The sequence below is a fragment of the Solanum tuberosum genome, unplaced genomic scaffold (genome assembly GCF_000226075.1).
Source record: "Solanum tuberosum cultivar DM 1-3 516 R44 unplaced genomic scaffold, SolTub_3.0 scf00017, whole genome shotgun sequence".
Taxonomy (NCBI): Eukaryota; Viridiplantae; Streptophyta; class Magnoliopsida; order Solanales; family Solanaceae; genus Solanum; species Solanum tuberosum.
Genome location: NW_006238943.1, coordinates 268,478 through 288,359, shown reverse-complemented (window position 1 = coordinate 288,359; position 19,882 = coordinate 268,478). Strand labels below are relative to the sequence as shown.

The 19,882-nt window shown below is 35.5% G+C and overlaps 3 protein-coding genes across 3 annotated transcripts; 2 read left to right on the top strand and 1 right to left on the bottom strand.

Annotated features, from left to right (window-relative positions):
* Positions 1-944: 944 nt before the first annotated feature.
* On the top strand, positions 945-6,931 carry LOC102605133 (probable pyridoxal 5'-phosphate synthase subunit PDX2). The gene is made up of 7 exons (XM_006340092.2): positions 945-1,185; positions 1,265-1,392; positions 2,680-2,767; positions 4,759-4,832; positions 5,301-5,492; positions 6,220-6,317; positions 6,617-6,931. The coding sequence occupies exons 1-7, from the start codon at positions 1,134-1,136 to the stop codon at positions 6,738-6,740; spliced, it is 756 nt and encodes a 251-aa protein (XP_006340154.1). The 5' UTR covers positions 945-1,133; the 3' UTR covers positions 6,741-6,931.
* Positions 6,932-10,080: 3,149 nt separating this feature from the next.
* Positions 10,081-11,564, top strand: LOC102604462 (uncharacterized). The gene is made up of 2 exons (XM_006340090.2): positions 10,081-10,547; positions 10,722-11,564. Exons 1-2 carry the CDS (start codon positions 10,238-10,240, stop codon positions 11,438-11,440), a joined length of 1,029 nt encoding a protein of 342 aa, XP_006340152.1. The 5' UTR covers positions 10,081-10,237; the 3' UTR covers positions 11,441-11,564.
* Positions 11,565-11,682: 118 nt separating this feature from the next.
* On the bottom strand, positions 11,683-18,848 carry LOC102604796 (beta-galactosidase 8). Its single transcript, XM_006340091.2, has 19 exons — positions 18,246-18,848; positions 18,071-18,166; positions 17,205-17,317; positions 17,051-17,117; positions 16,877-16,969; positions 16,618-16,767; positions 16,383-16,471; positions 16,168-16,273; positions 15,982-16,069; positions 15,768-15,886; positions 15,129-15,290; positions 14,846-15,042; positions 14,578-14,687; positions 14,152-14,261; positions 13,884-13,997; positions 13,635-13,736; positions 12,819-13,030; positions 12,362-12,698; positions 11,683-11,985 (listed from the first exon to the last, which is right to left on the bottom strand). The coding sequence occupies exons 1-19, from the start codon at positions 18,429-18,431 to the stop codon at positions 11,878-11,880; spliced, it is 2,559 nt and encodes an 852-aa protein (XP_006340153.1). The 5' UTR covers positions 18,432-18,848; the 3' UTR covers positions 11,683-11,877.
* Positions 18,849-19,882: the final 1,034 nt, after the last annotated feature.

Here is a 19,882-nt window from a genome sequence, read left to right as displayed (position 1 = left end):
AATTTTTTTTATATATAATAAAGTAAATTAAATTTAACCGAACGAAGAAATATTAAAATTGTGAATAGTTTTTTAAACAAAATCTATTTAATTTAATTTTCTTTCTTAATTTCATTGTATTTTTTTCAATTTTATCTAAGGAGATGAAAATTAAACTAATCTTATTTGATTTATTGATCATTTGTTTTTTTACAAATGACTAACCTAGTAAATTGAATTAATTGAACTAAAAAAAGATGATGTCATTTATTTATTGTCAATTTTTACCCCTTTAAAAAATCTTGGTGATTTTTATAGTAACATATGATTGAAAAGGCACTAATTCAGAATTTTTTAATAAAAAAAAATCAAAATAAAATAAAACATGACAAAACTTAAAGAAAAAAAGAGCACAAGAATTTGAAAAAAAAACTCGATGGAGCAGGGTAAAAAGTAAGAAGAGCCTAAACGCGGTATAAAAAGACAAGTTAAATTAAGCGAGTTAAAATTAATATTTTTCTTTCCCATCTCACGTATTTATTACTTTGTATTTCAAAGCCCCTTAGCGAACATCCTAGCTCCGCCACTGGTGCTAATGATTTGACATATCCATCTTATAAATGTCTGTATATAATAAATATATGAGGTTACGTCAAAATTAATGGATACTCAAACACTCGATATGCTATATGCGGATCCACCCATGTACATAACTTATGTTTGGTATATATGAAACAAAAAATAAGTTCTTTCTCATTCAAGTAAAGATTTTCTATGCCACATCACATAATATGGTGCAATGAATAACGATAAAATCTTTGATGGAAATTGTTTATTCCAAATGGGTCTCGACATAAATTCAAATTAGTTTGAACTTTAATGTAAGTACAAAGTAATGAAAAACCAAAATAAAAAATAAAAAAATCATTCCAAAAAAGAATTATTTTTTTTCGATTTTCAAGAAAGTGTGACGCAGGTGGCCGCCTCCTAGCCGCCAACAGATATTATCAGTGAAGCAAAAGCAAAACACTCACCAAATTCACCCTTTTTTCCAGTCCCTTAAACTCCTTAGCCGCAATTTGCTGTTTCAAGATTGTGTTTTTTTAGTACCCTTTTGTTGATTTTCATTGTTTCTTGATTTTGCAACTTGAAAAATGGTTGTGGGTGTTCTTGCTTTACAGGGATCTTTCAATGAACACATAGCAGGTACCCTTTTTGTGCTTTTGATTGTGTAAATGTTTTGTGTTTGTTTGGGTGTTTCTTATGTGTTTTGTTTTTTTGATAGTTTTGAAAAGACTAGGAGTGAAAGGTGTGGAGGTGAGAAAGCCAGAGCAGTTGCTGAATGTTAGCTCCCTAATCATCCCTGGTGGAGAGAGCACCACCATGGCCAAGTTGGCTGAGCTCCACAATTTGGTAAGTCGTTTGGTTGAGGGTATAAGAATAATACTGAATATGGTGTATTAGTAATGTTGTGATTAGTTATGCCGAGGTTATTTTTTATCTCACTCCAATATGTTCATTGTATTAGTAATACATTAGTTTGTCATGCATTAGTTATACTGAATATGGTGTATATTAGTTATACACAAGACTGAAAATATCAAACAAAGGATTGTGACTAATACATGTATGATTTTACTCTTGTACATCCTACTAACGACCCTTTACTTGCTATTGATAGGCGAAAGGCGGGTCTCCTTGGCCTTTTTGGTTATTTATTGAACAAAGGTTATTTAGAAAATTGAAATTTTAAGTTTGTGTAGTAATAAATGTGAGATTTAGCAACTACGAAGTGGTGTAGTGGTAAGGTTGCGTAAACACCACCTTCCTTAGAGGGATTACACTGGCGATGAATAATATGATATTGTTGAAGCAGTGTTGTAGGATGGTTACTGTCACACCATCCTTAACTAGCACGATTTCTGATTCCAACATGAGAATGGAGAACCATTCAATAGCAGCTCTTTATCCATTAGTGTATCAGTGGCTAACGTTTGAACCTTCGGGGTGGCTCAGATGGTTTGGCTTGTGAATTCCATAATGGAGGTCTTAAGTTTGAAACTCATTGCCTGAGACAGTAGGGGTTTGACTTTTTGGGTCAAGCTCGTCGCACAGAGTGCAGTTTACTTCTCCGGTGTGGTTTGAGGGCTATTGCATAGGAGTGCGGCATACCCTGTGCATGCCCAAAGGGTAGTGGCTGCGGGTTCCCTTGTCAACTAAAAAAGAAGAAGAAGCCTGTTAGATTTAGGGGAATTGGTGTTTTAGCGAATTCACATTACATGCCCCAACTAGTTTGAGATTGGGGATTAGTAGAGTGATTGCTTGTTGCCCTTGACAAACTAATGAATTATTACTGTTGAATTTGTTTTTGTGGAGCATCATGAGAAGTGCTAAGCATGAAAGGTTGAACTTTGCTAAGTTAAAGTTAGATATTCAGAAAAATAACATAAAAGGATTGCATTTTGTGTTGAAATCCTACTCACACATAGTGTGGCTTGTCTGTTAATTTTTTCCTTTCATTTCTACTGTTGTTACATAATAACATTTGTGATTTCACTAGTCGTTTGTTGTTGCATTGTTTCTTAGGGGTATCTTAGTATAAGTTTGGATGTATGGATGCATAATTGTACTAATTGGTGATAGTTATTATGTTTGGTATAACTTTTGTCCATGTTAGCCTGATCGTGTTTCTAATTGCAGTTCCCTGCTCTGCGTGAGTTTGTACAAATGGGGAAGCCAGTTTGGGGGACCTGTGCAGGGCTCATTTTCTTGGCAAATAGAGCCACTGGTGAGTGTTTAACTCGATATCTTGCTGTACAGTTTAGGGCAATCTTTGCAGAGTCCTTGCTGCTTATCTTCTTAGTTATCTTATAATGCCAGATTTCGAGGTCGTATTTTTGTTTTTTCACGGTCTATTTAATAGCCAATTTGCGTGTATGTATGTTTGAAATTGGTATGCATTTTCTATTAATCATAGGAAGGGGAGCCTTGGTGTAACTGCTAAAGTTGATATCATGTGACTAGGAGGTCACGAGTTCAAACCGTGGAAACAGCCTTCTGCAGAATTGCAGGGTAAGGCTGCGAACAATAGACCCTTGTGGTCTGGCCCTTCCCTGGACCCCGCGCAAAGAGCTTTAGTGCACTGCGCTGCCCTACCCTTTCTATAAACCATAGGAATTGCATTCTATGAGTAAACAGAGCTTTAGTCAAGGATACTTGTCTCTTCCTTAAAGATCCCACATCCTTTCTGTTCTTTGTTTTAATATCACATGAGAGCCATTTGATCTGGGCTAACTCTACTTGATCAACAGCCTTCAGTCACCAGCCATCTGTCTTTCCACCTTGAGAAGCAAATGATGTCATAATATAATCATCCTAATGGACTCCGAGGTTGCATTTAAGAATATAGGAGTAAAAATGTTAACTATATTAAATTTTCTCTAAAGTCGATAATAGTATATATTTTTTGTTAAAAGATGAATTCTGAATATATCAAACGACAAAAGACTCATGTCACTCTTTACTGTAGTACGATACAACTTATGTTTGTTAGTACTGGAGAATATTCTAATCTCTCCTCTGGTAGCATGTGAGGATCTATATTGGTTACATATTCTAATATAAGAGGGCATATACTTGTCACCAGTTCTGATCGATGATCCTTACTATGTATTTCTGTTATTGCTAGACTTTCTAGGTAAGTAGTGGAGTTTGTTCCCCGCTTTCTTTGCTCCACTCGCACCAATTAAGAGTTCGAGATAGAAAGAAAGATTGATTTGTGGGCCATTAATCCCACTATCACTTTTAACGCAGATAATGGAAAGGTGAGCCGATATAGCATGCTTGTTCACCCATCCGATATAGCTACTGGATGAGTGAATTCTACTCAATAGAGAACACCATTTGTGAACTTTTATTTTTCATTTCGTCATGTCAAATATTCACATTAAGCTTTTACTCGTAAAGCTAAAACATTGCCGCATCTACTGATCTCAATAACATTAGGCAATTAATCTAAAGGCACCTATGAGTCTCACAAATTTTGAGAAGTTGTCGTCTCACGTTGGAGGTTGTTTAGGACACAGATTAGGTACTAGGTTAGTAGGTAGTAGAGTGTTGTATTGCTTATCCTTCCATACTAGTAGTCGTAGTATTCGCCTATAGATTCTTGTCCTTTGATTTTTGTTACTATCTATTGTCTCTTATTAGTATTCGCCTGTGGTTTCTTATCCTTCGATTTGTTTAGGACACGAATTAGTGCACTAGTTTGTTGTAGTTATTGTACCTTTTTTCAGAATGCTTTGTCATGCTTTCTCAGTACTTTGCCATGATCTCTTCATTTCCACTTTTTCTTTTTTTGATATGCTTTCCCTTAGCCAAGGGTCTATCAGAAACAAACTCTCTACCTCCCAAGGTAGGGGTAAAGTTTGTGTTCTCTACCCTCCCAGACCCCACTCATGGGATTACACTGGGTATCTTCTTCTTGTTGTATTAATTTTGCTGCATCTACTGATCTCAACAACATTAGGCAATTAATCTGTAGACACCTATGATTTCACAAATTTTGAGAATTTGTTGTTTCTCCTTTTTCTCGGGGTTATTAATTTTGCTTCACTGGTCTAGTTACTTGTAGAGCACCCTCTCCACTTATCCAGAATAATATAAAGCTCACTTTGTCTGGACTAGTAATCACAAACTCTTTTTGATGAACCTTCTTACTATTTTTTACCATATTGAGGCGGAATATCTTACCACACATTTTGTGGTTTCTCTTCTCAGGGCAGAAAACCGGAGGACAGAAACTAATTGGAGGCCTTGATTGTACTGTACACCGAAACTTTTTTGGAAGCCAGGTAAACGAGCAGTTCCTCCTCAACATCTTAATAGATTTGCAAGAAAGGAAGAAATTCATTTGCATAGATAAGCAAACACTCGTACTATGTTTATTAGTTATTAGGGAGGTGGGGAACATTACTTTTAAAAAAAGAAAAAAAAAAGAGGGAGGCAGGGGTGAGCGAGGCACGCTTATGGGTTTTGTTTTCAAGTTAAAGACATTTTCTACATAAGGTTCCCGTCCCTTGATAAGTAGCATGCAACCGAAGTAGTTAACGACTTAACGGTCTATCTATAACTAAGAGCTTTTGCAAACACCATAAGATTGATAGCCACACACATTTTTTATTTTTTTTATATGATGATGGAGTTGTGGTTGTTATAGCAAACTAGTGAAGAAGTGCTCAATTTTGATGAATGAGTTGGAGTTGGTTTGTGTTATTAACTACAGTATGCTAATGTAGCTTTTTAATTGTCAAATTGAACAGATTCAAAGCTTTGAGACAGAACTTCCTATTCCTCAAGTTGTAGCTGAAGAAGGTGGTCCTCCAAGTTTTCGTGCTGTTTTCATCCGTGCTCCGGCAATCCTTGATGTAGGACCAGACGTTGAAGTATTGGCAGACATTCCTCTATCAGCCATAGAAACTATTAATTCCAATCCTGCTATTCCGAAGGAAGAGGTTTACTTTGTCCTTTTGTCCATCTAGTGTCCTAACTGCAATATAGATGTGCCTTATAAAAAATAAAGGCATAACACATAAACAAACGCTCAAACTTGGCCTCATCTAGCAGGCAAGTAAGCACTCCAACTTTGAGTATGCACACCTAGACACCTCAACATGGTCTCAACTTACAACTAAATGCTCCAACTCATCCCCGTTGTGTCTTGTGGACATCTGACGTTGGCGTGGCACATAATTTTGGAGGTGTCTAGATGATCAGTTGTATGTTGGAGTGTTCATCTAGCACAGTGGAGACGAGTTGAGGTGTCTAGATGTACATACTCAAAGTTAGAGTGCTTAGTTACCAACTGAGACCAAGTTTGAATGTGTGTATATATTATGCTTTTCCTAAAAGTTGGTGCATGTGTAAATTTTTTTTGTTTTCTATCGCTTCTACATGTGTCAAAAGATTACACTAGCGAGTACGACTTGGTGGCCTGTTTTGCGATTGGAAAACAATGAATGTGATAACTCACTAGTGCACTACAAGTTAGTTCACAAACTCTGATTAAACCAAGTCTAACTCGTCGTGAAGGAGGAATATTGATTACAATAAACTAAGTCCCGGTCAATTAACAATATATTTTTCACCCTTCATCAGTTATCGTAATGCAACTTAATCTTTTACTTCCCCATTTGTTTTGAATATCAGCTCAGTGTCATATGATATCTTTTGATGCTTCAGGATTCTACCGAGTCTGGAAAGAAAGTAATTGTTGCTGTAAAGCAAGGGAACTTACTAGCTACTGCTTTTCATCCCGAATTAACTGCAGATACTCGATGGTATGTTTCTTCTGCAACTAGTATGAATGTTATCTACTACGTCAGGGGCATTATGTACTACCATTATAACTTCACTTTATCACGAACCCCTGATATGGATCTAGTTATGGGACGCTGCAAGATGAAATAAGATGTTCTCTTCCTATGACCTATGGTGCTGGTTCGTTAAGAGAGAACCCATTTTTAACAGATTATGGGAGAGGGTGGTTTGTACGCAGTCTTATCTCCCCTACCTTGAGAAAGTTGATAGTCTGTTTCCTATAGACCCTTGGCTCAAGTAACATCACTTTGTTTTACAGGCACAGTTATTTCTTGAAGATGGTGCCTGAAATCGAAGAAGGAACTTCTGATATTGTGTCAACATCCACCTCAAATCAAAGCTTCGGAGCGCGTTCAATTATTGATTTTCCCATATACCAATAGCAGAAAAAAAATTGCTTGAAAGAAATGCAGTTCATATTAAAAGGTCAAATGGCTACTCATTGACATTGTTATGTTTTTATTTTTGCTAATTTTCATTTGCTTATCATACATTCTAAATGTTGTTCATGCTAAACATGAAATGTTGAATGCCATTCATTGTTGTACATAATAGTAAAGTATTTTCTCTCACACCCCTCATATACAACAATAATTACGCTTCAATCCCATACAAGTTGGGGTCCGCTAGTCCCTGACACCTAGGTGGCAACGCGATGGAATCCCTTGTTTATTTTTCGTTACATTTGGGTGCGAACGAAATGCTTAGATGGACATGTTACAATCATGTCCAATGAAATATGATATGTATCAATAGGATTTATCATGAATTAACAAATTTTAGTTATCTGTCAGCCTATCATAACTATCCTTTATAAGACCGGCACACAAGTACTTCAAGTTGTTTCGACATCTCAGGACTTGTAAATTTGGAGGACGTTATCGATTCAAATAACTACATTGTAAACGTTAATATTGTTGTTATGTTTGAAGGGAAAATGTTCAAATTTGTCCTTGTACGGTTTGAAAGTACTCGATTTTACCTTCTATTACATTTTTAGTCCACTCTTATTCCTGTCGTTGGCAAATTGTTTATATTCGTTCTAACACATAAAAGGTTTGAGCTAAAATTATCGATTTTTCTAAACCTGGAAAAATCATACGTATGTTTATGAATATGTCTTATAATTGGATACTCAATATCGGATGAGAAATGAAAAAAAAAAAAATCTACGTTTTTACGTTAGCAACAACTCCTCCCCCCTCTACCCCCCACCGCAAGCCAAACTCATCACATGGGGTGCATGGATTGGGGTTATTAAATATTGAAAAAAAGAAGTAGAAAAGAAGCAAATTATTTAATTGGAAGAGTAATTTAAAAGCATTAAGCTGCTGACTTTTGTAGTTTTTTAAGGATCTGAACCACAGCTTTTCAGATCTCAAAAAATAAAAATATGACTACTATATGGTGTCATAATTATTAAATTTAAGGGTTAATTACATTTTTAGTTCCTTAATTATTGGTAATTTCTAATTCAATCCTTATAATATATGGTTAAATACATTTAACCTTTCATTACTCGAAATATGCACTTTCAATCCGTTTATTGAAAATATTCATAAATTTTTAGAATTATAAATTGTTTTATCATTTAATTACCCATTTATTGTATTAAGTTTGCAGTGTTATTGTATATTTGAGGGTAACATATTCCTTACATAAAGGGACTAAAAGCGTATAATTTGATTAATTGAAGGTTAAATGTATTGAGTCGTCTATTACAAGAACTAAAATTAGAATTTAATAGTAACTGAGGGACTAAAGTGCTAATATCCCTAAAATTTAATTTTAAAAACTTTAGTCTATTAATTTCATAATTATGTTAATTATATTCTTTAATGTACTGTTAGTGCTTCTTAGATTTTTGAGATCCAATGCCATAAAAAATAAAATAATATTTGATACTACGTGATTTTTACGACCATTAATTTACCTTTGACTTCCTTCCATGTGAAGTTATGTTGCATTTAAGTTTTTTTTTTTTCCTTTTGACATTCAAGAAAATTATTTGTTTATTATTACTTTAACAATTTTTATTTTCCAGCAGAGCACAATATTGTTTTTTACTTTAAATTTCTTTCCCATTTAGAAACTACTAGTTGATATGTGGTCGGCACGAAAAAATTGATTTATATTTCTCTTTCAATTTAACCACTCGATATTTGAAGCCTATTGATCTAACTAAATATTTACATAGACCAACTAAGGAGGTAACGCATGAGAAATGAGGGAAATTGTCACTTTTTCGACCCGTGAATTATAATTTTACTACGGATTCAATGCACAAATTTGCGACATTTAGTTAACTTGAAAAAAAAAATTATATTCAAATACCATAATTGAAACATGAAAAATCTCCATTTTTTAAAACTAGAGTTCGAACACTTGTCAATTTGAACTCCAAGAGTTTGAACTGCATTTGTAACTCCATGAGTTTTCGAACGCAATCACATATTATAGAATTGTTCACTAAAAGATAACTTCAGTCTACAGTTTGAACTCGAGAGTTCTGATTAACAATGAATGAATACTTATCACTCGAGCACAATCTTTAACAATGTATGGAATAATTCCAAATGGAAAACTAATGTCACAATCACTAAAAGCACAAAGGTATTCTTGAACAATTGTACATTAAGCAAGTGCTGGCCATGCATAAATAAGTTTTTAGAATGTTTCCATAGTCAAAGATTTGTCTTCAAATGAACTCTTATATGTTACTTGTTTTTCTTCTCTAATTTGGAACCTTTATACAATAAAGTTTTATTTGAATGTTTGCACAAGAAAAAAAAAAGTAATCCAGTACAAAGTTTCACATCTAAAACAATGTTCTATTTGGAATATATAAATAATTGTAATCTATAACATTTGACCTCTAATACTCCCTCAAATCCATTTTAGTTATCGTGCTTACTAAAAATAACTGATCCAAAATAATGGCCATTCTAAAAAATCAAGAATATTACAGTAATTGTTAATTTTTTTCTCAAGGGACGTGTAAAAGAAAAATATGATAAGTAAGATGGATCGGAGGGATCAGAGTATAAATTTACAAGAGAGAAGTATTGAAAACACCCCTAAACTTGACACAAATTATTAGTTTCGTCCTCGAACTATTGTTAACCTTAAAAACACTCCTCTACTTGATTAACTAAACTTAGATACACCCCGATCTTCCACATAACATAGCAAGTGGTCTCAAATTCTTGTAGGAGCATGAGACTCTTAATAAAAAGCCGACAGAAGTGTTGGGAAACACTCCTAAACTTCACAAGAATTTAGGGGTATATTTCACTCATGTTGCAAGATCATGAGTGTATTTAAGTTCAGTTAGTCAAGTAAATGATTGTTTTTAAGGCTGTCAATAATTCGGGAATGAAACTAACTATTCACGTTAAGTTTAGAATGTTTTCAATACTTTTCTCAATCTACAATAAGGCATGGAAAATTTAATGCCAAACAAAACCATAACTTGTCATGGGAGGATGCAACCATTTAGCTGCGGTTTCATCTGAACTATTATTACTTTCAATGCGTAACACATATTTATATGTAAAAATCTACTGAAATCGCGATCTCATAGAGCTTAAATCCTATATACGCCCCTGTTAATCTTTATTAATTATATCTATATCCACCATTCATTTGGTCAAACTCATAGCACATTGCATATTGTGCAACATTAGTTGTTTCATCATGTGCATGAAGCTAAAAAAAACCCATGAATTAAGCCTTACTTTAAGTCCAAACACCAATTTCTAAACATATATATAGCAACCCTATCAACTCTTGTTCCATCCATAAGTGTTATTTTTCTGTCTAAATAGCAAACTAACAAACAAAAAAAACAGAAAAAATATCAACAACAGTCATAGTAGAGATGGATAAGAGAAACTTGTGCCTAATAGTGACTCTGCTACTCTTATCCATCTTTTCACAAGTAACCATTGCTGATCAACCAGAAGGCAAAGGTAAGGAGGTGAATGCAGTTGCTCCGAATCCCGGTTATGTTGCATTGGATCCATTGCCAGGTACGGGGCAAGAACGTGCGTTCTGCACCGTTCAGGGAGTTTGTTACTACAGAACTCTTACCTGTCCAACAGAGTGTCCTCAAAGGAAGCCTAAACAGAACAAGAAGCAGAAGGGATGCTATATTGATTGCAGCAGCAAGTGTGAAGCAACTTGCAAGTGTAAGCACTATATGCTCATTCTCTTTAGTTTTAGACCACAAAATTTAAAAGTGTCTGTCTAAATGAACGTATGAAACGACACGAGTATACTGTAGGACAAACTTGACACTGTTAAAATATACTGTTTTCTTGATGACCCGCTAAATGAACTCAAAGTTTTCACTTCTTTGACAGGGAGACTACCTAGGTGTGATGGTTATGGTGCTCTATGCTATGATCCTAGATTTGTGGGTGGTGACGGGGTGATGTTCTACTTCCATGGAGAAAAGGAAACCGATTTTGCCATTGTTTCAGATGACAACCTCCACATTAATGCACATCTAATTGGGACACGACCACAGGGAAGGAAGCGCGACTATACATGGGTTCAAACATTGTCAGTCATGTTTGACACCCATACATTAGTCGTAGGAGCAACGGAAGTGTCACATTGGGATGATAAGGTTGATGCTCTTATTGTACAGTGGAACGGTGAGACAGTTAATGTCCCAACAGATGGAGATGCAGAATGGAATGTTGACACTGCTGAGAGATCAGTCGTGGTCGAAAGGACAGATGATCTTAACAGTGTGAGGGTCACAGTTTCCGGACTGTTGCAATTAGATGTAAAGGTAGTCCCCATTGGAGAAAAAGAAAACAAGGTTCACAACTATCAGCTACCAGCAGATGATGCTTTTGCTCACTTAGAGACACAATTTAAGTTTTTCAATCTATCTAAAGACGTCGAAGGAATTCTTGGCAAGACTTACCAGCCGGGATATGTTAGTCCAGTCAAGAGAGGGGTGCCGATGCCAATCATGGGTGGGGAAGACAAGTATCAGACACCATCACTTCATTCAGCTATCTGCAAGAAATGCAGGTTCCAAAGACCCTCAAGTGTGGCCTCAGCTTGATAATCTTGATAAAGATATTAACCAATAAGTGTATTGTGTATTGACTAAAATATTGCTATTAATCTGATTGTATTTGGATGTGTTACTAAATATGTGAATAAAGGATGCGAAAATTACGCAGAAATTTTCGAGTTTACTATGATATATCAATCTATGAATGTGGCTTATACTCTGCTTGATGAAACATCCATGAGGCAATTTTTTTCTAAACTATAATCTCATCAAGTTGGAGAGCAAAGCAAAAGTATTGAAGCTTTTTTTCTTTTATTATAATCTCATCAAATTGGTGAGGGAAGCCAAAGTGTTCTTCCTCTCCGAGACGCACAAGTAGCTAAACACTATCTTTCTGAAGCTGTAACTTAGTAATAGTTTATCTGACCTTCTACCACTTTTACACTTAGGAATGTGCCTTCTCGGTCCATTAGTTCCGTGAGGCATCATGTACAGGAAGCTTCTACAGCTAAACTTTTTGCGACTCCTTTACATGGCTCACCAAATACATTTATTGAAACTCCAAGACTACAGCTTTTTGAGCCAATGCAAGCCTGCAAAGATGGCAGAATTGAAATTTGGTTAGAGATATTTCAAACTGGATCTACCAGTTTAATTTTTATTGAGTGACCGGTCAAAAACACACTTAAAGTATCCCAGTTGTTTTGAGTTCCCTACCCGGACTATTAGATTTCACTTTTCCTACTTTGAACTACCATTTATTTATCAAAACACACTTCAACTATCAGTTGTCCCCTTTTCCTACCTGAACTGTCACCATCGTTCAGGTAGGAAAATGGAACAACTGATAGTTGAGGTGTGTTTCGATAAATATTTGGTGATAGTTCAGTTAAAAACTCGCACACCTTATAATTCAGGTATGAAACTCAAGTAACTAGGATACCTAAGATCAAATAAACTGGATCTAACCTTCTTTACAATTGAAAGAGCATTGCTGCTACTGCATCGACCATGGATAAAGCTTCCGCATGTTCCTTGAGGAGTGCCAAAGCTTGCAAATTTGATTGAAGAGATGACTTGATTAGGATGAGGGCACTCAAGAGATAGAGTTGGCCCTGATTTGTTTCGTGCATCGTCTTCCGAAGCCCACATATCAATTGGAAGTGGATGAGCCTCAGATATTCTTGAGCATACACTTTGTATCTCTCTTGTTGCAAAAGACAGCTTCGTAGGATCCCCGCCCATTTCCTCAAACAACACTAAGACATTTCCACTGGATTTCAGCCATGAACGAGGAACATGGTATCTACAAAGTTTAAATATGAAAGTTACATTCAAGATTGCTTAACTAGAATTGATATACCGAAACATTTCACCAGATACTCTCTGTAAACTTTTAAACACTTGAAATGTACTAAATACTTACAGCAGCTGTGATGGTTTTCCACAATTTTTGAGACATTTGTTAGCATTGTATCCTCCTCTATAATTGCAGGGGTCAGTACAACCGCTATTTGGTGCAGTATAGGTAGGCCAAAATCGACCAATGCTTTGCCCATTCACCCATGCCTCACCCTTCCCCATTCCAGTAAAATCCATCGAAAGAGGGGTATCACCAGCAGGAGCATCAAAACTTGCCTAAATGAACAAAACTTGTAGTTTAGTTATGGACTAATCGAAAGATTTGGACAACTGTTACCTAAGGATAGGTACTCACATACAAAGACAAGATTATATCAGTTCATTATAAGAGGCATATTGCTAACATACCGAACCAACAGTCATGAAAAGAATCCCGAGTTCTTTTATTGTCAACCTACTTTCAAGTAAAATATACGAGCAGATGAAACGAGTATTTTGATAATATTGCTCTACGATGTGTTCTTTTGATTTGAGTTCATCAACATTAGCCTATTATAACTAGTAAATATTAGGAACTTTGGCAAATCTGTTCTGATTCTATTCGCAAATCTGTCTGGAACATTTGTAGCCTATTCATTCCATCAAATAAAATCTTCAAACAAGGTTACATAACTGATGTGCAACAACAACAACATACCCAGCGTAAACTCACAAGTAGGGTCTGGGGAGAGTAGAGTGTATGCAGACCTAACCCCTACCTTGAGAGGTAGAGAGGCTGCTTCCGATAGCCCTCAACTCAAGGAGGAGCATATCGAAAAGAAGCAAATGTCAAAATGTTCACATTTATCCTTAAATTGCATATATCTGAAACACATATTACCTTATACCATATTAATGGTTGGTTTGTAGGCAATTCAGTTTGTGACTTCCAAAGTGTAGAACCTCCACTAGATAAGCCCATTTCTTCTCCTTTCAATCCAACCTGACCAACAAAGTACACATGATAGGCAACGTCAATATGATTATCCTTCAGAATTAAAAACCTTATGCTACCAGAGATTTGTCGAAAATATAGAAGGAAATGAAAGATCGAAAATGGAATGAAATCCTATGGACCTATTAACTTAACCTGATATGTCCACTGCTTCGATGAAAGATCAGTAGTAGAGCCATTTTTGAAACCTTTCAATTGCACTGGACCGGTAATCCCTGCTCCCTTGAGATCAAAGAATGCTCCGTAGTTCTGGAGTCAATATCAGGTGTGTATTAGATCATGCTTCTAAAATGGAAGTTATAACAATGTGAAGTTTTTCATAGATAGTAAAAGTTAATAATCAGGGACCAAAAGAATATATGGCAGATAACAAATCTTCGACAGGATAAATGAAAATTCAAACCTGAAGTCCCACAGTCGCACTCAACAGGTCGATTTTGTTTACTCCAGGCACAAGGGTGACTGGAACTTCAATCGTAAAGTTAGAATGTCCACTGTTTCCTTTTCCACTTCCTACAAACAATCATAAAGTTTATGCAAAATGTTAAGCATTGTAAGAACAACTTGTCACAGTAAAACTTACTTTAAAGGGCAGTGAAAATCATATATAGTGCCTATTCCACTATCTATTGCTCCAACAAGGATGAATTATCTGCTGACTTCAGCAACCACAAGAGAAATGCTAAAATACAATATCACCACTTAACATGCTTCAGCTACTTTTTTTGCTTTGGCACCTTGAATAGTCTTACTATAAATCATTGCAGTACACTTCTCATTGTCTTGGGTAACTAACAGGTAGTCATCAAGCATCATTTATTTCCGTTACCTGATAGCTTTCCATTAATGAAAGCATGAAGAACATGACCAAGTGTTTTCACATGAAGTACCGTTGCAGATCCATCTTGAAGGAAAGGCTCATCATTTTTTATATTGACACTGGAAAAAATTAGAATTGATGTAAGAAAAGTGAACTTCAGAGCAGATGAGGATCATGCGTGCAAACAGAGAACACTATTATTCTCATAAAATGTTGCTGATTAGAAACTACAAAAGTGGAGCTGATGCAATTTGCTGTAGTATATATCTGTTTTTACCTCAGGGAGTACCAGAGATAATCGCTTTTATCAGCTGTAATATTTATCTGTTCCACCAACCCCATTCTTGTGAATGCATTTTCACTTGAGATGCCTACAGGCTCATTAACTGAAGTCCAACCTGATAGGGATGCGCCAGATGCATCAGCTTCTGAAGACTGAGTAACAAATGTTGAGATGGTTGATACAGAATTAATCTGTCACGGAGAAATGTAAAACCATTAGCTTGAGCTGCAACAACCACATATCTATGATTCAGACTAGACAAGATTATGAGCCAAACCTTTGCAGTATTAAAAGCAACATTCTTGCAGTCAGGTAAAATGCTGACGGACCATGGAGGTAAATGATATGAGTTTCCATTGAAGCTCACAGCCGCATCAGATTGCGTAGCAGTATTGGCGAGAAATGCAGCACACTGTGAATCAGTTTTATAAACACTGGCCTGAAATAAGAAAAGATATTGTGGTTTATAATGTGAAGCTCTCCTTACAAAAGTAATGATATCTGTACAATTCCTTCTTCTCTTTTTCTCTGTGTTGTTTTTAAGTGAAATATACGAAATAACAAAGAAGGTGAAGAAGGCAAAATGAAAAAGAGACGGGATGGTTCAAGGATGTTTGTTATACTACCGCTGAGTCCTGACTTCTAAAGCCATTAGTAGTATGGCATGCTTAGACAATCCTTTTTAGGATCATTTGGGCGGCAATAGGTTTGAATATACAGTGAAACTCAGATATGCTAGCATCAGCAGCTTATGATCTGGTAGACTGGCAGTCTTACAATACAATACACGCCACAACAAATTCTAAACTTGTTGAACCATTGGTCAAATTGCATTACTATTTTAGAAGAAGCAACTGAAAAATTCTTCACGAGTGATTGGAAGTACAGTTTTCATGTTAGACAAAGGTAAATATACCTCTATAGTAGAGCCCAGAGAAGTGATGTTTGGATCAGTTGCCACCATTGCAGCCTCACAAAGCTTTATGGCTTTATGGAGATCTTTCAAGTGACCCCATTTTGGTTGTCTTATAAGCCCTGCATTTCGCAATGGAGATTTTCACCTAAGTGAAATGATAAGCCCATAACAAGCTAGGGAAATCAAGATTGGTCAAGAGGGAGAGGAACCATACCGTACTCATCTAAAGGAGCATCATAGTCATAGCTAGTTGCAATAAACGGTCCACCACTGGTTCGGCCAAAGTTAGTTCCCCCGTGGTACTGTCCGAAAAAGCAGTAAATATCATTTATAAGACTTAGTTCAGCTGTCAACTGTCATTACAGGCAGGGAACTATTAATCAAGACACTCATATAGTACCATGTAATAGTTCTGGAAGGTTCCGCCTCGCTGGAAAAATCGAGCCACAGCGAAAGCAATGTCTTCCACAGGTCTGTAAGGGACAGGACCACCAAAAGACAGAAACCTATGTTCCAAACAATTCAAAAAAGTGGAATTGTAAGAGAAACTTGGGATATTTTGAATAGCACCAGATATGATCTGTTATTAAAGAACTAAAAACCCAAATGCCTTACCATCCGGTCCAATTCTCAGTCCACATCTTGGGTGTTTTATCAGAATTTTGCTTGAATTGGTCACAATAAAATCCATTGCAAGTGTTAATCTGTCATTATCACAGCACACACAGAAAGTTAATAACTACCTTAGTGGCAATCTGTACAAATTGTCAAAAAAGTTGGATAGTCTACAGGGGTTCTCAAGGTGTTTTTTCAATCGCTTAAACACAAGGTGGAGATATGAAAAACTCACAACGGAAGGAGGGGCATCTGGTTGCTGACACATAACCCATGGCACTCCCGTATCCAAAGTCGTAGCCATTGATGCTGCCCAGTTCACGTAAGGTTTGGCACGAGGACCATAACGAGACTCAATATCACCATTGCCATACTCATTTTCTATCTGCTTGGTCAACAAAGCATCTTTAGTACTCAAAACAATAACAAAGAGCAACTAATATCAACTCGTTTCTCAGTACTCCGAATGTAGTGAATCACTATGAGAGGCTAACCTGAGACAAGATAACCGGCCCACCCTGGGATGCAAAAAGATTTTCTTGCTTGATCATGTCAACAATTTTAGTCGTGAATCGCTTCATTTCTGCCTGCAACACGAAGCCCTCGTGTCATGAACTCCAAAACCAGTATCTCTAAGGAAAAACTAACTAATCTCACAAAGGGAATACCTTGAATGGTTCATTGTCGGTTCGAAATTCAATTCCAGGAATGAAATGCAACCAAAGAGGAAACCCACTGTCTCAAAATAGATCAAAACCATCAATTTAGCGGTAAAGCAAAATCCATAATATTTGAAAAATGGCAAAAAGAGTATAGACTTACCCATAGTTCCATTCTGCACAAACATAAGGCCCAATCCTTATATGAACAAATAAGCCAGCTTTCTCCACCAACTTCACAAAATTAATCAAATCTTTCCTTCCTTCAAAATCATACTGCAAATGTGTTCATCACATCAGTTATTCCCATTTTCGTCGTGTTCATCACATAAAAGGAAAACAACCTCATTACTTTATAAGTTCAATCAAGTTCTTGGAACTCGAAACAGTAAAAATCTACGTTGGACTCTTCAAAAATGCGGTCGGTGCAATAGGATCCTCCAAAAATTGTGCATTTTCTGAGGATCCTGGCCGGGTGCGACAACATTTTTGGAAAGTCTGAGCAACATAGGTAAAAATGGGAACTTTCCATACTCATTTTTGTCTAGCTCAAGATTTCTAACTTTATTAAAAGGAAAACAACTCATTACTTTATTTGCTCAATCAAAACTTGTTAGCACTCAACATAAGAAACATTAAAAGTAGGAACATTTCCATTCTTTCCTATTCTTGGCCCATAACTGAAGCAAAGAATAGCAACAACACTCATAGTCGAAGTCATGATTTGAAGATTATCGAACAGATTTTCACTAAGGTGGTTCAACATATGAATAAGTAAACATATGAAGAAGCCAAATAGGGTTCAACACCTACTGCATATACATAAAACATCATTTTAATCATATTTAATCATATATAAATAGTATAATTTTTCACCCAACGAGAGTTCAGATGAACCCTCGGCCTCACCTAGCTCCGCCCCAGAGTCAAACTACAACAACAACAATCCACTGTAATCCCACGAGTAGTGTCTGGGGAGGATAGTGTATACACAGACCTTATCCCGATCAACAACAGAGCTGAAATTACCAGATTTCGAACAGGTTCATGAAGGTTCCAGAAAACATAAGTCTCTATAACATCCAATCCTCCATCTTTTGATTTCTGTATAAGGTCTGGCCACATCTGCATTAACACAAACAATAGATTAAAAAAATATAAAAAAAAATCATTTTTTTTATTTTGAGAAAAAAAAAAAACTCACATCAGGAGTACTCCGAGGATAATGTATTGAACCGGAGATCAAAACTCTTCTCTTTCCGTCAATAACCAATGCCCGGTGATCATACGTCACACTAGCGGCAAATGACGTCATCACCAAACAATGCAAGAAAACCACTCCAAACACTAACATTATAACTGATAAACAATACCCACTTTTTCTTTCCATTTTCCGGCGAAATTTCTGATTTTCCGGCCAAAATCCTTGATTTTCCGATCAACTAATACAAAAAAATCCCAAAATTATTTATACCCAAAACAATGTACTGAGTAATTCTTTGTTAGAACCAGAGGTTTTTGGGTGTTTTTTTTTGCTTTTGCACTTTTTATGGTTGTTTGCTTAAAAGTATGAAAACTGAAAAGGGAATCAAAATTGTTAAGGATGAAGATGAAGTTATCGGAGACGACACGACAACTAATAATGTCAAAAAAAATATTATAATTAATTATAATAATGACGTTGTCATCGTCGTTTTGTTCATCATTTTCTGCAATACTGGACGGCTTTATACTATCAATACTGTACAATACTGATGATGATGATGAGTTTTTTCAATGCATATGAATTATAAATTATACAGATAATAAATACAGAGTATTTAGTTTTGTCGGCTCAAAACACTAAAAGCAAGCAGACATTTTAGCCAGTTTAGATTTCTGGGTGTTATATAAGAAAATGTATAAAAACAGAGTAATATTCTTGCATGAAAAGTGAAAATTATGTTACCGCTGATTCTGCTGACAGAACGAAAAAGGTAGCTCGATGTATTAAAGCTTTCGAATTATAAGGGACTATTGTCGGATATAATAAACAGAAAAGTTCAATAATGATGAATATGGGTTATGGTGAAATAATTTGAAATTTCTTGATATTCTTTTTCCTGGTTTGAGATTCCTTGTTCAGGAGATTTTGAATTTAATCGTATCTCAATATGAATAAATATAGTATAATAAAAAAAAAGGTTTAAGTCATCACTTTCAATCGGATAAAGATTTTTTTTTGTTTTTACCGTTTGTAATGTGAGGTGAATATGTATAATTAAGAAAGAGGTTTAAGTCATCACTTTCAATTGGATAAAGGATTTTTTGTTTTGTTTTACCGTTTGTAATGTAAGGTGAAAATTGAGAATGGCGTGGTAATTTCTTTGGTAGGTAGACATTAGTAGTTGTGAAGTAAATAGTGGTTTGTAGGTTAAAGTGTGTGACCATTTTATTTAAATTGCCTGATTTATGTGGAATTTTTTTTTATATGAGTGACGGTGAGATTGATTTCAAGATCTTTGCATATCATGTTGAAATGTCATCTCATCTAAAAACTTAAGCTATTAGAGAGTATATTTATTACTTGTCTCAATTTATGCGACTTACTTTCATTTTTAGTTAGTACAAAAAAAGAATGACAACAATTTAACTATAAAATGTTTATTTTACCCTTAATGAAATGATTTACAACCACATAAATTTCTATCATTCATTTTGGACCACGTTTTAAAAGTTTCTCTTTCTTTTTTAAATTTCGTGCTGAGTCAAACTACCTCGCATAAAATGAGACGGAGGGAGTATTTGATAATATTTTCAACAATTAATTTAAATTTTGTATAATATAGTATAATTTACTAA

Bases quoted from the DNA above. Each gene is read 5' to 3' on its own strand.
- LOC102605133 (XM_006340092.2), top strand. From the start codon at position 1,134: ATGGTTGTGGGTGTTCTTGCTTTACAGGGATCTTTCAATGAACACATA. The intron at 1,393-2,679 runs GTAAGTCGTTTG...TTCTAATTGCAG, and splicing joins TGGCTGAGCTCCACAATTTG to TTCCCTGCTCTGCGTGAGTT. The intron at 5,493-6,219 runs GTTTACTTTGTC...TTGATGCTTCAG, and splicing joins CTGCTATTCCGAAGGAAGAG to GATTCTACCGAGTCTGGAAA.
- LOC102604462 (XM_006340090.2), top strand. From the start codon at position 10,238: ATGGATAAGAGAAACTTGTGCCTAATAGTGACTCTGCTACTCTTATCC. The intron at 10,548-10,721 runs GTAAGCACTATA...CTTCTTTGACAG, and splicing joins GTGTGAAGCAACTTGCAAGT to GGAGACTACCTAGGTGTGAT.
- LOC102604796 (XM_006340091.2), bottom strand. From the start codon at position 18,431: ATGGAAAGAAAAAGTGGGTATTGTTTATCAGTTATAATGTTAGTGTTT. The intron at 17,318-18,070 runs GTAATTTCAGCT...ACACATTTGCAG, and splicing joins ATGAACCTGTTCGAAATCTG to TATGATTTTGAAGGAAGGAA. The intron at 13,998-14,151 runs GTTTGAATTTTC...TATTGACTCCAG, and splicing joins GTGCGACTGTGGGACTTCAG to AACTACGGAGCATTCTTTGA.